General features: G+C 46.6%; 1 protein-coding gene across 5 annotated transcripts in view; it reads right to left on the reverse strand.

Annotated features, from left to right (window-relative positions):
- Positions 1 to 18885, reverse strand: part of LOC141273829 (uncharacterized) — a 208341-nt gene that overhangs the window by 39364 nt on the left and 150092 nt on the right. For all 5 annotated transcript variants that reach the window (XM_073686228.1, XM_073686229.1, XM_073686226.1 and 2 more), the window contains 4 exons: positions 8887 to 9069; positions 1910 to 1982; positions 269 to 363; positions 11 to 119 (listed from right to left, as the gene is read on the reverse strand). In XM_073686228.1, the coding sequence (XP_073542329.1) occupies positions 11 to 119; positions 269 to 363; positions 1910 to 1982; positions 8887 to 9069 (460 nt within the window). The remainder of the gene's footprint in view (positions 1 to 10; positions 120 to 268; positions 364 to 1909; positions 1983 to 8886; positions 9070 to 18885) is intronic.

Raw genomic sequence — 18885 nt, forward strand, 5'->3', positions numbered from 1 at the left:
TATTACTCACCCGCACTCCTATCTGTAGCACTCTCCTCATTTGTACAAATGTGATCACCACTAATGTACTCCTCATCTTCATCTACAACTTCCACTTTAATATTGAGCAGGTTTTCATCCTGAGTAATAATAACAATAAGTAACATTGTCACACTTGATACATTTTTCGAGATAACACTATTAGGACAGAAGATCTGCACAGGTATTTAAAGATCACACAGTTCAGGTGCACTTCAATATTTCGCCATTTAACCTCAGCACTACTAACCTGATGTTCCGGAGAATTGTCATTTTCCTGTTCAAAACTCTGGGATCCTAGAGGGCTGGAACATCTCTCTGGTGTATTTCTGCTACTGGGACGATCTATGGGAAACGCACACATGCAAACACACAGTATGAGCACACTCAGTCTGTAATGATTGTGTAGAGGTGCCTAGGTGACCCCGGAAAATGCTCATCACCTCTTAAGGTCCATTTACACTGGCCGATAATCTTTCACATCCTAATGCCAGCTACTCATCGTTCATGACAATTGTGTAATGTGAATGGATCAACTGAACGATTTGTCTAAAAAAGCTTGTTTATTGTGCATTAGGCTGAGTTCACACGATGCGTTTTTCATGCGTTTCCGCGGCGTTTTTGCAGTTGCGTAAACGCCGCGGAAACGCATGAAAAACGCATGGTAGAAGGGCAGCAATGTTCCCCAATTGAAATCCGCATGTGCTGTGCCCATGATGCGGATTTTTCCGCAGCGTAAATGCTGCAGTCAAAAATCCGCAGCATGTCAATTAATTTTGCGGAAACGCTGCTCTTTTGCCGCCATTGACTTGCATTAGACCGCATGGAATCCGCATCACTGTATATGTTGATGCGCTTTTCATGCGGTCTAATGTGCGGATGGTACCCGGGTGTGGAGGAGAGGACTCTCATCCAGACCCAGGTACCATTAAAAAAAAAAAAATAAAAAAATAAAAATATATATTCTCACCTTCTGACGGCCCGCGCAGCGCTCCTGCTTGATTCCCCGCACTTCGCGGTTGAATGAAGGACCTTCGCTGACGTCAGAGTCATGTGACGGGTCACGTGACGCTGACGTCGGAAGGTCCTAAAGTCTTCACTGCCGGCAGCCGGGACCGAGCAGTAAAGTATAGATTTATTTTTTATTTTTTGACATTCACACACTATATAAATCCATGCCGGTTGCCGGTTGCATGGATTTATATAGTGTGAAGTTGACAAGCACTTTCCAAGTGATGCTAAAAACGCCTAGAAAGCGCTTGTCAACCCGCATGCGGAAATGAAAGTGAAGAACGCTTCATTTCCGCATGTCCCTGGCAGGAAACTGCATGTACAATCCGCATGCGTTTTTTCCTGCCAGAGAGATGCAGAAACGCTCAGGAAAAAATCCTGAGCATTTCTGCATCGTGTGCACATACCCTAAAATTGTTTGGGTGAGCGAAAAAAAATTGTCGTTCAATTTCTGAAAATTGTGTAATGTAAATGGAGATTGTTCGCTTGTTCAATGATTTGACTGACAAAAAGGAGGAGAGGAAATTAAAGTCCTAAATAGGGTTGGCCGTGTTCCAAGACAACAGTATTAGTTAAAGGGCCTCTGTCAACACAGAATGACTGTTCAAACCAAGTACAGGCGCTCGGGGCATCACGGTGCGGCCAATCATTTATATACACCTTCCACCTGCTTGTTTTTCCTATATCTCCGCCCTTCTCTGGCTCTATGAAACCAGAGCTGTCAATCAAAAAAAGATAGGGTTGGAGATTGTAGGAAAAAAAGCAGGTGGGAAGGTGAATTTGTAGCGAACAAATGCTCTGACATTATTTGTTCGTTGTGAGTTACGATTGCATCTTTCACCATTTAATAGATTATTTGCTCGTGTAATCAAACTCTTACCCTGTGATTTCACAGACTGCTGATTCTCAGTCATGTCCTTGTATTGATTTTTGTCTTCTAAATATTTCCATTCCTGAGAAAACAGATAAGACTGTGACATCCTAAAAGACAACATACAGGGTACAATCAGCTGAAGCCATCTATTTGGTGGGATTGGACGATGCTCTGATGTCTCTGGGGGCTTCCAGACTCTTTTCTAACAGATAATGAGGTAGAGAAGGATCGGGAAGCTTAAAATGAAGCGTCCACTCCTTTTGTTCACCAGCTAGATGGGCTGCTGCCAGAGACGTATGGTAGTGGCCCACTCCACTCTGCCCACAGAGAACACATAAGCGCTCAGCCGAGCGTTCGTTTGTATGGGGAAACAGCAACAAGACCACGGCTATCTTTATGGGCCACTTACAGGCCATCTGTTAGCAGGTTTTTGCTACCCCATCTGAGAGCAGCCTGATGTAGGCAAAGAGAAGCGGCATCCAACCATGTATCACTTAGATTACTGAATGCAGCATTTCCGACACAATCAAAGCTTTTAGATTTAGGCTGTGTGCCCACGATGTGATTTTTAAGCGTTTCTGCAGCGGCAATTCTGCCACGGAAACGCTTAAAAAACGCTTGGTAGAAGGTCTGCCATGTTCCCCAATGATAATCCACATGTGCTGTGCTGCAGAAATTTCCGCTGTGGATTATCATTGCAGCGCTACCATTAATTTTTCATAATTGCGGTGTTTTCGCCGCTATTGACTTGCATTGAATCGCATTATATCTGCATCACTACATGTGCACATGCGGATATTAAGCGACTCAATGTGCAGATGGTACCCGGGTTTGGAGAAGAGGAGATTCTCCTCCAGACCCGGGTACCACAGTACCTGTAAAAAAAAAAAAAAGAATTTAAAATAAAAAATAAACATTATACTTGCCTTCTGATGGCCCTCGGTCTCCTTAGCGATGCATCCTGGCTCCCTGGCGGCTCGCGATGGTCTAAAAGGACCTTCCATGACGTCAGGTCACACGACCGTTGACGTCAGCGGTCGCGTGACCTGTCACATGACTAAATGACGTCATGGAAGGACCACCGCGAGCCGCCCAACACACCAGACAAGGAGACTAGGGGCCATCAGAAGGTGAGCATAATGTTTATTTTTTATTTTTTACCATTCTTTTACTATTAACTTGGTCACACTATATAAATCCATGCCACTATATAATAGTGTGACCAAGTTGTCAAGCACTTTTCCAAGTGATGCTAAAATTGCTTAACAACCCGCATGTGAAATCGCATGTGAAAAACGCAGGACATACGCTTGTCCCTGGCAGAAAAACGCATGAACAATCGGCATGTACAATCGGCATGGACAATCGGCATGGACAATCGGCATGGACAATCGGCATGGACAATCTGCATGCGTTTTTTCTGCCAGGGAGATGCAGAAACGCTCAGGAAAAAATCCGGAGCATTTCTGCATCGTGGGCACATAGCCTTAGAATGAAGCAGAGCTGAGAAAGCTAACCCTGCCCACACCAGGCTCCCTGTATACAAAGTCCATAGACAGTGAGGTGCTTATCACTGGAGGGGGCATTGTCGGACTAGTGTAGTTCAGCAATATTAATCTCTTAGTGATAAACCCTTCACAAGTAGTAAAGAACAGCACACCTGAATACTGTGTTTCAGCCTCTATCTCCTGCGGTCCTCAGATTACATAGAAAAAACCTGCTGACCGATTCCCTTTAACGGAATGTGTTATTGGTAAATCACCTATTGTTTATCTTCACAGTATTGCAATTTTCACACTGTCCACAATGCTTAAAATAAGACTTGAACATAAAAATGAGTGAATTTATTCAAGTGGAATTGAATACTACTCAAATTTTCCAACAATCCACATTCGCCAAAATGTGGATGTTTTTTTTTTTCATTTGCTTCCATGTGGATCCAGAAAGATGATTGTGAATGGCTATTGGATGCCATTTTCATGAGCCGTAAAGGATGTTCAGAAAAATAAAATCCTTACACTTACCTCACCTCTCTGGTCTCTTGGCTCCTCACTGCCACCTGTACGGTCGTGGATGTATCTTCTTATAACCACAGCATGTGCTGAAATCATTACGTTGTTACCTTTTGCGCGCTTGTGCAGAACCCTACCGGACCTCATCAGAGACGGAAGTCCGTCTATTGTAGCACAAACAGTTGCAATCAGAAGATGCAGCAGGACCAGAAGGGTGACAGAGAGGGGTGAAGGGGCCAGAGAGATGAGCGGTAAGGAAAATCTAAGGATTTATTTATTTATTTTTTTTACTTCTAATGCATAATGCTCCGATGTCTTGACAGACTTCAGAGCATAATAGAGACGTTAAATTCACAAAGACTAAACTCTCTGTAAGTTGAATTTCCCAGGAATATTTGTGCAAACAGGCAAACTCTAATTTTGCCTGATCCGCTCATCTCTACATTCATTAGTTCTGTAGCAGCCACATAGGTAAAAGCAGCAATAGACGGTGTGAAGAAACGACATAAGGGGGCCCCGCAGAATCCCACTGTTGCCGCTTCTTCCGGTGGATCCACACCCTGCCACCCGCCTGACGTCACATTACGCCAGACGGAGCACGTGATATGGATCTACCCTTTGCACCAACGTGACGTTCCGCACCCCCCTTAAGGACGCGTAAGGTCAGATTGGTACAGTTCTACACCGTCACCTTCTGTCCACACGGGTACAGAGAGGCACCAGGGAGTAAGAAATGGTGGGCCCACACTCAGTCACACGCCTGACAGGCTGAGAGGCTCTTTCACTACTCCAGTGAAGCAGAGCCTTGTCGGACTGGATAGAGCTGCCAACAGTTCCTATTTAATATAACAGACTTATATCGGGCGAGAAACCAGCCCGGCAGCGTGTTCGTTGGACTGAACAACAGACGTAAGGTTCGGGGGGGTTGAGATAAAAGAACAGCCCAAGATTAAATTATATATTTAATCGCCATAAGGGCTCACTAAACAATCTACTATATACATAAGGGTAACCTCGCTGGACCGTTACCCGGTAGAGCCGTCCTTGGTCCCAGACCACCTGCTCGAGGTCTGAGTCCGAGGGAGGCTGCGCCGCCTGCTCCTTAAGTGATTTCAGGCTGACGTCAGTCTCTAACGCTGCCTGAAACAACTGACTGGATGTGGCCAGAATAGACGAAACTGCCACGTCTTCTGTCAGTTCCTCGGGACCTGTCTCCTGGCCTCAGTCTGACCCGGCAGCCACTTGATCAAAATGGGAGAAGCAGTCCGTCGGACTCCCGAGGGGCCCGGGTGCCGCCATTGCGTGTCACAGCAGCCATGGCTGCTGAGTCTGCGGGTAGCGCCCGCTTCTCCTCTGCTTCTGACCAAGCCTCCGGTCTAAACGGACTACTGTGGCCCTCTGACATCCCGGTTGTGGGGGAACCCTCCCATGCGGCCTTACCTGGAAACCCTACCTCTCCTGGGACTGCCCCACCCTCCATGGCATGCACCTCCTCCTTTGCAGTTTGCCCCGTCGGTCACCTCGGTGACATCCTCACAGGACGAACTGTTCCAGCCAGCCGGCTGGCTGCACTCAGACTATCACAGCCAACTTGATCCATCTCCTCCCCCCTATGGGAGAGGGACACAGTACATCACCCACCCCCGCATCCCCATCAGTAGGAATGTTAATAACATTGGAATCAATAGGGGTGGACATGCTGTGGTCCGGGGAGTCAGGCCTTGGGGGTTCAATGGCCACATAGTGGGACACTAGGTGCCCCAAGTCCCTCCCAAGTAAAACACTTGCGGGAATGTTCGGAGTTACCCCCACCTCCCGCACTCCCCTCCCCGAGCCCTAGTCCAAATACACCTTGGCGACGGGCAGCGCCGGCTCAACGCCTCCAATCCCGGAGACGGCGAGAGTTTTTCCAGGTATCAGATTCTGGGACGACACCAGTGCAGGCTGCACCAGAGTCATCTCAGCGCCAGTGTCTTGAAGTCCCACGGCCCTGGCCTGACCTATGGTGACAGTTTGCAGGTTGTCAAGGGACCTCCCACCACCCCCACCCACACATAAAAGTGGCCGGTCTCTGGGACAGGGGCGGGCCCTTCTGGCGCTGAGGGCACATGGCTTTGAAGTGGCCCGGCTGTCGGCAAAGGTGACACAAAAGGGGTTCCCCTACCGGCGTGGAGAGGGAAGCATGGGTAGGTGCCTTCTTGGGCTTGGGGGCAGGGACAGCAGGCACCGCGTTCGACTTACTACCTCTCCAGCCGGCAAGTTTGTTGGCCTCTGAAGCCCGGTTGTTTGAATACTCGTCGGCAAGTGTCGCTGTTGCACAGGACCCCTGCGGCTTTCGGTCACGGAGGTACTGTTGGAGGTCCTCCGGGCAGTTCCACAGAAACTGCTCAGTCGCGATGAGCTCCTTCAGCTACTGGACGGTGGTGAGCTCCAGTCCTGCGGTCCACTGGTCAACGGCTCTCTGTAGAGCCCGCATGTGATCGACCCAGCTGTCTGCAGGACCCCGCTGCAAACTCCAGGGCTTCTTCTGGTACGTCTCAGGGGTCAGGTTGTACTGCCAGACCAGAGCCTGTTTGATGTCCTCATAGCTCAGGGTGATCTCAATGGGCAGGTACCCAAAGATCTCCAGGGCCTTACCCCTAAGGCGAGGGGATAAGAACCGGACCCACTGGTCCTCAGGCAGATGGTACTGATGGCAAGTTTCTTCAAATCCCAGCAAGAAAGTGTCCAAGTCCCCTCCTTTGTCCGTCAGGGGGAAGTCCTCCGCCAATAGCTTTGGGACGCAGAGCTCAGGGAACTCGGGACTGCCTGAGACCGGCACCTTGAGCTGGAGCCGAAGCATATTTTCCTGGTGCTCACGCTCCCGCTGACATTCTACTGCGGCTGTTGCCTCGCGACGTTCTACTGCTGCCTCGAGACGTTCCTGGTGCTTGCGCCCCTGGCTGGGGGGATGGGCAGGTGGTGGGCGGTCCTACCCTCCTTCTGGAGCGGCATCGACTTGCACCTCATACCTACCATCTGGAGCATTGGACATCTCATTGATTCTGCTCCTGGTGCCATTGGCCATCCTTTCATGCTACGGTCACTGACACCGAACTGCAACATGATGCACCCACACACCTTACAGTATTTGCACTCTGACTGTCTAGTGCTGAGCTGATCTTAGGACCCCAGTAGCAAAAGCTACTACTGGCAGTCCTTAGTGTCTGTGAGTGTGCGTTAAACACTCACACACACTATTATCTTGATCCCACACCGCTTATCACCAATGTGAAGAAACAGCACCAGGGGGGCCCCCAGAATCCCGCTGTTGCCGCTTCTTCTGGTAGATCCACACCACGCCACCCGCCTGACGTCACACTACGCCAGACGGAGCATGTGATATGGATCTTCACTTTGCACCAACCACCCTTAAGGACGCATAAGGTCAGATTGGTACAGTTCTACACCGTCACCTCCTGACCACACGGGTACAGAAAGGCACCAGAGAGTGAGAAAAGGTGGTCCACGCAAAAACTGAAGTGGCCCCACACTCAATCTCACCCCTGACAGCCTGAGAGGCTCTTTTACTACTCCAGTGAAACAGAGCCTTGTTGGACTGGATAGAGCAGCCACTAGTTCCTATTTGATATAACAGACTTATATCGGGCTAGAAACCAGCCTGGTAGCGTGTTCGTTGGACTGAACAACAGACTTAAGGTTCGGGGGTCGAGATAAAAGAACAGCCCAAGATTAAATTATATATTTAATTGCCATAACAGCTGACTAAACAATCTACTATATACATAAGGGTTACATATACAGTGGTCAGAGTCACAAATACAAAAGCATGGTACAACAATTAAGCAGAACTTAAAGTCAGTTACCAGTTTAGATGTAAAGCCTGGCTTGTGGGGGAGGGCTACCACATGGGGGAGGATGTAGGCCCTCACTTGGTTGCTGAACTTGTCCCACATGTCTTAATGGCACGGGCTCCCCAAGGATAAAGACAGGTGGGAAGTAATCTTAGTGTTGTGATCTGAGTTTTTAAATTCTCTGGGTTCCTCCCCCTCCTCAAGCCCAAGTCTCCACACCTGCTCCCACTTAGCTAAGAGTCTCCAAAACTAAAATGGGCTATTCCCTCCTGGATGGCTCCAGGGAAACGGTTCTGGTGTCAACGTACCCAACCTAGCCCCTGCTACGCGTGAAGACCAAACACAGCAGCACTAGGGTCTTCAGAAAGGCTGTGCTGCATATCTCCCTATCCTTGCCAGCTTGGCGGTGGAGAAAGGGCTGGTGGGATTCTCCCTTCCTTCCAGTTTCCAAAAATCTGCCTTGTGTATCACTCAGATATATCATTTTCCCATAGCTACTGTTGAATTATGTTTCTTGAACAAAGAGCACATGGTCGTGGGGGTGGGCCGTCCTGTGCCACTCACAGCTGCTGTGAGGGATCTCTCTCCTGCTTCTCAGCCCCCCTCCCCTCTGCTTGAGCTGTAGTGGTGTTGGATTTACATATGTAGAGCTCTGTAAACCCCCCCCTGCCAGCAGTGCACAGTGATTGACATGGGATTACCTTGCATTTTCTTCACAGACGGCTCCCACCCTACTAACATCTAACAAGTATTCTCTGGGCATGCTCTGATCTGGGCATAGGTCATTGTGCAGGAAGAGAGAGGAGGTGAGCTGTACAATTGTGGTGTACTCTGTACAGAGGAGTTGCCTTTCACTGTAACCTTGCCTGTGATAATAAGATTGCTGCAAAGTCTTCTATACAGCGCAGGAAATGTGAGTCTAGTATAAGGAACAGTGTGAAAAGTGCAAGATTTCTGATATTTTATCAAAAAAAAACAAACATTTAATACATTTACCCTAAAAACAGATTTAAACAAGAAGCCATTTCTGATGAAACCTTGTAGAAACCTGAGAATGATAAAATTATCATGCAGGCACCTCCCATGTGGCACTGTGTCCTGTCCCAGCAGTTCTCACCTCTCCAGTCAGAAGATGAATGATCTTGTATGTAAGCGCTAAGATTCTCTCATCATTGCTCCTCTCGTGCTTTACTGAATGGGGGAGACGCACGGTTATGCGGTTCTGGGTCTTGCTCCATCCTTCAGGACCAGGTTTGCTGAGTGAGACGCTCTGATCGGTTTTCTTCATGATTACACAGTCCTATACATGAGTACAAACAGAAAGCATCATCCAGAGGCAGCAATCCTTGTGGGTTTTTGCTGATTTGTGTCATGACATTCCGAAAACTCCTGTCCCTAAATACTGAGAATAGCATGAAAACTGATTTTCTGGTTCAACACATAGGTTTCGCACCTTACACTATAATGGTCAACCATTGAGAGCCTAAAGCTTACTTTGTCCGTTTTTCAACATGCCCCAATCTGCCTGTCCACTAAAAGAGAGCTTATGGCTATTTTCACACAATGTGGAAAATTTTTGCTCCAGATTGGGTTACAAATACGCAAACCCATTTAATTGTATTGTATTGTAAATTACTACAACATGCACCAAATCGGCCTGTCCACTAAAAGAGAGCATAAGGCTCACATGTTGCAGAAAGTTTTGCTGTAAATTGCTAAGGACTTGCGGTACAGAATCGGCATGAGAAATCCGCAATGTGTGAAAAATCCTACCAGCAGTATACATTTTAGTGGATGAGAAAACAACGCTTATTTCACATGCAAATGAGGGAGCTTAGACCTATGCTTGGCCAAGGGCACTGGTTCACCCCCTCAATTTGCACTCTGACCACTGTCCCTGATCCTGACTGACAGAGCATCAATGGATTAGAGAGGTGGGGGGGATAAAAGGAATCTGCCATGAAGGTTATCAAATAGCTTTTTCTGTCCTCTCTTCAGAAAAGACCAGCTGTGTTGAGTGTAAGGCTGGCCTGGGCTGTTACAAGATGAATCTTCAGGAGCAATGTTCCAAGCCACTACTTTGAAAGGGGTGGCGCAGTTCTAAAGATTGACAGTTCAGATGATGCCATAGTCGTACTGCTGGCTCGGACTATGCTCTCTACCAGGCTGCTACGAAAGACAGCCTGTTACAGAGCACATAAAACTAAAAATCCCTCTATTTTTAATATGGAAAAATTTGCAAAGTTGCTAATTTTTACAAGAACTTTGCAATTTCACACATTTTTGCCCTTTCAGGACAGATACTTTAATCCAGATACTTTAATCCCTGCTGTCGATCTTTGGAGCTTCAACAGTGTTAAACTTGGTGTCTTTGTTGAATCTCTGATTAGTGCCTTCCTTGAGCGCTCTGCAAATTTTGGTGGACGTTTCTTTCTTGTCAGATTTGTAGGTATGTAATATTCCTTTTATTTTGTCAAAAGGGATTTAAGTAGCAGTCCTGTTAAAAGTTTTATTTGGTAAACCTGTGTAAGCATACATGAAGTGTAGGTACATTAATGTACTCATTGATCGCCGTTTCCAGTCTGCAGCACAGCTGCAATCCACTTCAGTGTCATGTGACTGACGTTACGGCTAGATTTTACAATACAAGTCTATGGAGCGTCAGTGTGAGGCTCTATACACCGACATTTTAATAGTGACTTTCAGCTTACACATAAGCCCCAGCTCATCCGGCAAGTTGAAAGCATCATCACATACCCCAGAAGATGGTGCGGCGCTGGACACCGAAGAAGACGGCGATCGGTGAGTATATTATTACACATACATTCTCACAGATTTAGCCCATAACATTTTCTTATGGTAGATCTTCTTTAATGGAGCTCAGTAGGATGAACAAAACTTAGAAAAAAAATAAAATAAATATAAATATATATAAATATATATATATATATATATACACACATATACAGTTAGGTCCATATATATTTGGACAGAGACAACATTTTTCTAATTTTGGTTCTAGACATTACCACAATGAATTTGAAACAAAACTATTCAGATGCAGTTGAAGTTCAGACTTTCAGCTTTTTGAGGGTATCCACATTAAAGTTGGATGAAGGGTTTAGGAGTTTCAGCTCCTTAACATGTGCCGCCCTGTTTTTAAAGGGACCAAAAGTAATTGGACAGATGAAATAATTGTAAATAAAATGTTCATTTCTAGTACTTGGTTGAAAACCCTTTGTTGGCAATGACTGCCTGAAGTCTTGAACTCATGGACATCACCAGACGCTGTGTTTCCTCCTTTTTGATGCTCTGCCAGGCCTTCACTGCGGTGGTTTTCAGTTGCTGTTTGTTTGTGGGCCTTTCTGTCTGAAGTTTAGTCTTTATCAAGTGAAATGCATGCTCAATTGGGTTGAGTTCAGGTGACTGACTTGGCCATTCAAGAATATTCCATTTCTTTGCTTTAATAAACTCCTGGGTTGCTTTGGCTTTATGTTTTGGGTCATTGTCCATCTGTAGTATGAAACGACGACCAGTTTGGCTGCATTTGGCTGGATCTGAGCACACAGTATGGCTCTGAATACATCAGAATTCATTCGGCTACTTCTGTCCTGTGTCACATCATCAATAAACACTAGTGACCCAGTGCCACTGGCAGCCATGCATGCCCAAGCCATCACACTGCCTCCGCCGTGTTTTACAGATGATGGATCATGAGCTGTACCACGCCTTCGCCATACTTTTCTCTTTTCATCATTCTGGTAGAGGTTGATCTTGGTTTCATCTGTCCAAAGAATGTTCTTCCAGAACTGTGCTGGCTTTTTCAGATGTTATTTTTTAGCAAAGTCCAGCCTAGCCTTTTTATTCTTGATGCTTATGAGTGGCTTGCACCGTGCAGTGAACCCTCTGTATTTACTTTCATGCAGTCTTCTCTTTATGGTAGATTTGGATATTGATACCCCTACCTCCTGGAGAGTGTTGTTCACTTGGTTGGCTGTTGTGAAGGGGTTTCTCTTCACCATGGAGATTATTCTGCGATCATCCACCACTGTTGTCTTCCGTGGGAGCCCAGGTCTTTTTGCATTGATGAGTTCACCAGTGCTTTCTTTCTTCCTCAGGATGTACCAAACTGTAGATTTTGCCACTCCTAATATTGTAGCAATTTCTCAGATGGGTTTTTTCTGTTTTTGCAGCTTAAGGATGGCTTGTTTCACCTGCATGGAGAGCTCCTTTGACCGCATGTTTACTTCACAGCAAAACCTTCCAAATGCAAGCACCACACCTCAAATCAACTCCAGGCCTTTTATCTGCTTAATTGAGAATGACATAACGAAGGGATTTCCCACAACTGTCCATGAAATAGCCTTGGAGTCAATTGTCCAATTACTTTTGGTCCCTTTAAAAACAGGGTGGCACATGTTAAGGAGCTGAAACTCCTAAGCCATTCATCCAATTTTAATGTGGATACCCTCAAATGAAAGCTGAAAGTCTGAACTTCAACTGCATCTGAATTGTTTTGTTTAAAATTCATTGTGGTAATGTCTAGAACCAAAATTAGAAAAATGTTGTCTCTGTTCAAATATATATGGACCTAACTGTGTGTATATATATATATACATATACACACACAGGTGCATCTCACTAAATTAGAGTATCATCAAAAAGTAAATTTCAGTTCTTCAATACAAAAAATTGAAACTCATATTATTTAGAGTCATTACAAGCAGAGTGATCTATTTCAAGTCATTAGCTCAGTAAATTAGAATACTTTATAACAACAGCTTGAAAAATGTTTTTAAAATCCGAAATGTTGGCCTACTGAAATGTCTGTTCAGTAAATGCACTCAATACTTCGTCGGGGATCCTTTTGCATCAATTACTGCAGCAATGCGGCGTGGCATGGAGGCGATCAGCCTGTGGCACTGCTGAGGTGTTATGGAAGCCCAGGTTGCAGCTTTCAGCTTGTTTGCATTGTTGGGTCTGTTGTCTCTCACCTGCCTCTTGACAATACCATCAATACCACAATAAGGTCAGGCGAGTTTGCTGGCCAATCAAGCACAGTGATACTGTTGTTTTTAAACCAGGTATTGGTACTTTTGGCAGTGTGGACAGGTGCCAAGCCCTGCTGGAGAATGAAATTTTCATCTCCAAAAAGCTTGTCGGCAGAGAGAAGCATGAAGTGCTCTAAAATTTCTTAGTAGACGGCTGCGCTGACTTTGGTCTTGATAAAACACAGTGAACCTACACCAGCAGATGACATGGCTCCCCAAACCATCACTGATTGTGGAAACTTCACACTAGACCTCAAGCAGCTTGGATTGTGGCCTCTCCACTCTTCCTCCAGACTCTGGGACCTTGATTTCCAAATGAAATGCAAAATAAAATTTACTTTGCATTTACTGAGTGTGTCAATGACTGCCTTCTGGACATCTGTCAAGTCAGCAGTCTTCCCCATGATTGAGTAGTCTACTGTACACACACACACATATATAGGCTTGAGAAAGGTTCTGTGAACCGAAACGTCGCCTTTGGGCTCATTAAAGTCCATTTTTTTTCAAAAATTTCTTGGAGTGCTGCCTCTTTATATTTTTTCTATTTACATACAGTACAGACCAAAAGTTTGGACACACCTTCTCATTTAAAGATTTTTCTGTATTTTCATGACTATGAAAATTGTACATTCACACTGAAGGCATCAAAAACTATGAATTAACACATGTGGAATTATATACTTAACAAAAAAGTGTGAAACAACTGAAAATATGTCTTATATTGTAGGTTCTTCAAAGTAGCCACCTTTTGCTTTGATGACTGCTTTGCACACTCTTGGCATTCTCTTGATGAGCTTCAAGAGGTAGTCACTGGAAATGGTCTTCCAACAATCTTGAAGGAGTTCCCAGAGATGCTTAGCACTTGTTGGCCCTTTTGCCTTCACTCTGCGGTCCAGCTCACCCCAAGCCATCTCGATTGGGTTCAGGTCTGGTGATTGTGGAGGCCAGGTCATCTGGCGTAGCACCCCATCACTCTCCCTCTTGGTCAAATAGCCCTTACACAGCCTGGAGGTGTGTTTGGGGTCATTGTCCTGTTGAAAAATAAATGATGGTCCAACTAAATGCAAACCGGATGGAATAGAATGCCGCTGCAAGATGCTGTGGTAGCCATGCTGGTTCAGTATGCCTTCAATTTTGAATAAATCCCCAACAGTGTCACCAGCAATGCACCCCCACACCATCACACCTCCTCCTCCATGCTTCACGGTGGGTACCAGGCATGTAGAGTCCATCCGTTCACCTTTTCTGCGTCGCACAAAGACACGGTGGTTGGAATCAAAGATCTCAAATTTGAACTCATCAGACCAAAGCACAGATTTCCACTGGTCTAATGTCCATTCCGTGTGTTCTTTAGCCCAAACAAGTCTCTTCTGCTTGTTGCCTGTCCTTAGCAGTGGTTTACTAGCAGCTATTTTACCATGAAGGCCTGCTGCACAATGTCTCCTCTTAACAGTTTTTGTAGAGATGTGACTGCTGCTATAACTCTGTGTGGCATTGACCTGGTCTCTAATCTGAGCTGCTGTTAACCTGCGATTTCTGAGGCTGGTGACTCGGATAAACTTATGCTCAGAAGCAGAGGTGACTCTTGGTCTTCCTTTCCTGGGGCGGTCCTCATGTGAGCCAGTTTCTTTGTAGCGCTTGATGGTTTTTGCAACTGCACTTGGGGACACTTTCAAAGTTTTCCCAATTTTTTGCACTGACTGACCTTCATTTCTTAAAGTAATGATGGCCACTCGTTTTTCTTTACTTAGCTGCTTTTTTCTTGCCATAATACAAATTCTAACAGTCTATTCAGTAGGACTATCAGCTGTGTATCCACCTGACTTCTGCACAACACAACTGATGGTCCCAACCCCATTTATAAGGCAAGAAATCCCACTTATTAAACCTGACAGGGCACACCTGTGTAGTGAAAACCATTTCCGGTGACTACCTCTTGAAGCTCATCAAGAGAATGCCAAGAGTGTGCAAAGCAGTCATCAAATCAAAAGGTGGCTACTTTGAAGAACCTACAATATAAGACATATTTTCAGTTGTTTCACACTTTTTTGTTAAGTATATAATTCCACATGTGTTAATTCATAGTTTTGATGCCTTCAGTGTGAATGTACAATTTTCATAGTCATGAAAATACAGAAAAATCTTTAAATGAGAAGGTGTGTCCAAACTTTTGGTCTGTACTGTATATATATATACACACACACACACACACACACACAGTACAGACCAAAAGTTTGGACACACCTTCTCATTTAAAGATTTTTCTGTATTTTTATGACTATGAAAATTGTACATTCACACTGAAGGCATCAAAACTATGAATTAACACATGTGGAATTATATACTTAACAAAAAAGTGTGAAACAACTGAAAATATGTCTTATATTCTAGGTTCTTCAAAGTAGCCTGGGACATGGCATCCGCGTTCCTCATCCATAACAACGGTGAGTGGTCCCTCACCAAACTGGAACTGACGCCCGAGCAAATAATAACGTAGTGATTCCAAGGTCCACTTAATAGCCAAACACTCCTTCTGTACCACACTATAGTTTTTCTCCGCCGGGGTAAGCTTTCTACTCAAGTAGGTGACCGGGTGCTCTTCAACATTCACTTTTTGTGACAATACCGCCCCTAGGCCTACCTCCAAGGCATCTGTCTGTACAATGAAGGTTTCCTTGAAGCTGGGACTGATGAGGACCGGCTGTCCACACAGGGCCAACTTCATGGACTGAAAAGCTTCTTCTGCCTGAGGGTCACACTGAACCATTACCGATTTTTTCCCTTTCAAGAGATCGGTCAGGGCCGCCGTTCTCCAAGCAAAATTAGGTATAAACTGGCGGTAATACCCAAGGATGCCAAGGAACGCCCTCATCTGTTATGTACTTGACGGTTTAGGCCAGTTTTTAATGGCCTCAAGTTTATTGATTTGGGGCTTGATAACTGCCCAGCCAATCACATACCCCAAATATCTGGCTTCCTCTAGCCCTATCGCACATTTTTTTGGGTTTGCCGTTAACCCCATGAACCTGAGAGAATCCAGCACCGCTTGTACCTGGGATAGTTGCGTATGCCAGTCGGTGCTAAAGATGACAATATCATCTAGATACGCAGACGTGTACTCCTGATGGGGCTTGAGCACTAAATCCATCAGCCTCTGGAATGTCGTCGGGGCCCCATGTAACCCAAAAGGTAAGACCACATAGTGATATAGACCCTCCGGAGTTATGAAGGCGGTCTTTTCCTTCGCTGATTTCATGAGAAGTACCTGCCAGTAACCCTTGGTGAGATCGAGCGTGGTAAAGTACTGGGCCTGCCCCAGTCTCTCAATCAACTCATCCACCCTGGGCATTGGATAAAGGTCCAACTTCGACACTTTCCGGAAATAGTTACAGAAACTTAATGATCCGTCTAGTTTCGGGATCAATACGATGGGGCTAGCCCACTCACTCCATGATTCCTCAATAACTCCTAACTGGAGCATTTGTTTTACCAAAGCCGTGATGGCTTGCCTCCAAGCTTCGGGTACTCGGTACGGTCTCATTCGCACCCTTACCCCAGGTTCGGTGATGTCATGTTGGAGAACCATAGTCCTACCCAGTAGCTCTAAGAACACGTCAGTATTCTGCTGCACCAGCAAGCGAGCCTCCCGTCGCTGCTGTTTAGTGAGAGCATCACTTATCCTGACCTCTCCCCCGGACACATCCCTGGCAGAAGGTAGAGAACTCTCTGGCGGCATGCCTGGAGTGACGTCTGTAACTAAACACTCTCGATCTTTCCAAGGTTTTAGCAGGTTTACATGATAAAGCTGCTCAGGTTTCCTCCTTCTGGGCTGATACACCAGGTAATTTACCTGCCCCACCTATTCTCAAACTTCATATGGTCCCTTGCCACTTGGCCATGAGCTTACTCTCGACTGTGGGTACAAGTACTAACACCCGATCACCCTTGTTAAAAGACCTGACCGTGGCTCTTTTATTATATGTGAGCCTCTGTGCTGCCTGGGCATCTAAAAGATGTTCTTTCACGATGGGCATGACCGCCGCGATCCAGTCCTGCATACTAGCCACGTGTTCAATTATACTCCTATGTGGAGTCGGCTCTTGTTCCCACGTCTCTTTGGCTACGTCCAACAGACCCCTAGGGTGTCTGCCGTAGAATAAGTCAAAGGGAGAGAACCCTGTGGAAGCCTGGGGGACGGCGAACATCAAATAGGGTAGCAACATGTCCCAATCCCTTCCGTACTTAGAAACCACCTTTTTTAACATGGACTTGAGGGTTTTATTGAACCGTTCTACTAGCCCGTTGGTTTGAGGGTGGTACACCGAGGTGCGCAATTGTTTTATTTTTAGCAGTTTGCACAGTTCCCTGGTCACCTTGGACATAAAAGGGGTCCCTTGATCCGTCAGAATCTCCTTAGGTAGCCCAAGGCGACAGAACATGGCAAACAGCTCCCGTGCAATCAGTTTCGCCGAGGTGTGGCGTAGCGGTATAGCCTCCGGGTACCGGGTGGCATATTCGACGACCACCAGTATATGTTGGTGGCCAAGAGCGGATTTTACTATGGGCCCTACCAAGTCCATTGCACATTGCAATCTGTTCAAAAGGTACCTCTCTCACTGGCAGAGGTACCAATGGGCTACGGAAACTTGCGGTGCGTGTGGTCAGCTAACATTCGGGGCAGGATTTACAGTACTTTTGGACCTCGGCGTAAATCCCCGGCCAAAAGAACCACTGCAAGAAACGCTCTTGCGTCTTTTTAACCCCTAAGTGTCCACAGCGGGTGTGCGTGTGTGCCATCTCCAGAACCGCCCGACGGTACGACTGAGGTACCACTAACTGTTCCACGACCTCGTCCCTGATTTTATCTACCTTATAGAGCAACTAACCGTTGACCACCATGCATGGAAACACAGTATCTGCACCGGGCTGTTGAGCTACACCATTTACCACTAACATCCTTTCCCGCGCCCAAGTCAATGTGGGATCCTGTAGCTGAGCTGTCCCAAGCGTTCCCCGGGACACTTCCAGCTCAGGGATAGATGAGGTCTCCTTGATCTCTCCTGCCAGCACCTCTAGGGGAAACCTATCGGGGTCACACTCTGTCCCTAGGTTGGACACCCCTAAGGCAGGTACCCCTGACTCGGGTTCTCCGGGTACAGAGCCGGTAATAAATTTTACCGGAGAAGAGTGGTTTTTGTTTTTCCACAGAGTCAAGAACAGGGGCGAGTCTCTTCCCAACACAGTCCCACAGGGAAGAGTTTTTACCACCCCCACAACATGTTTCGTGTCCCCACATGGCGGTTGGGTATTCTCGGAGGTCCCCATGGATACACATAACCCCGACTGTCCGTCCACTGGGGTTGTCTCCTGCCACCAGCGACTCATGTACCAAAGTCACTAGGCTACCCGAGTCTAAGAGGGCCTCCGTTGGGTACCCATTAACCATTAACTGGCAAAGTTGGGGTTCACTGTCCGGGGGGTCGGCACTCGCAGTGCAGACGGTCTGGGTATACAGTGAGACCCGGCGGTTATACCCGCAGTCCATTGGTTCCGTAGTCAGGGGACAGTTAGAAACCACATGTCCCGGCCCCTGACACCGTCAGCAACTAATGGTGGAGGTACTGTTAGTTCTTATGACCGTTTGGGAGGGAACTGGTCTCCTGCCACTCTCACTACGAGGTACCCCTTCAGCACGGGTACAGTGCTGACTGTCCTCAGCAGAGGGACGCGATCCCTTTCCCGGTTCCTGGGTTGGCAGGGTCCGCGAGGGTGCAGAGTACCGTATAAAGTCCTGAGTGGCCGAGTACCGCTCAATCAGGCTGATCATCTGGTCGAGGGTGCTGGGGTCCCCTTGCCCCACCCAAAGTTGGATAGCGGCAGGCAGAGTCCTCACCAGCCGGTTGACCACCACCCTCTCCACCATCTGGGCTGGAGTCAAAGTCTCATGCTGGAGCCAACTCTTTACCAGCTGCAGAAGGTCATAAGCCTGAGACCAGGCGGGTCCGGTCTCCACAAAGGCCCATGAAAATACGCGCTGAGCCCTCACGTATGTATTGACCCCCAGT

The sequence above is a fragment of the Phyllobates terribilis genome, unplaced genomic scaffold (genome assembly GCF_046119375.1).
Source record: "Phyllobates terribilis strain yellow unplaced genomic scaffold, ASM4611937v1 Scaffold_5__5_contigs__length_657084704, whole genome shotgun sequence".
NCBI lineage: Eukaryota > Metazoa > Chordata > Amphibia > Anura > Dendrobatidae > Phyllobates > Phyllobates terribilis.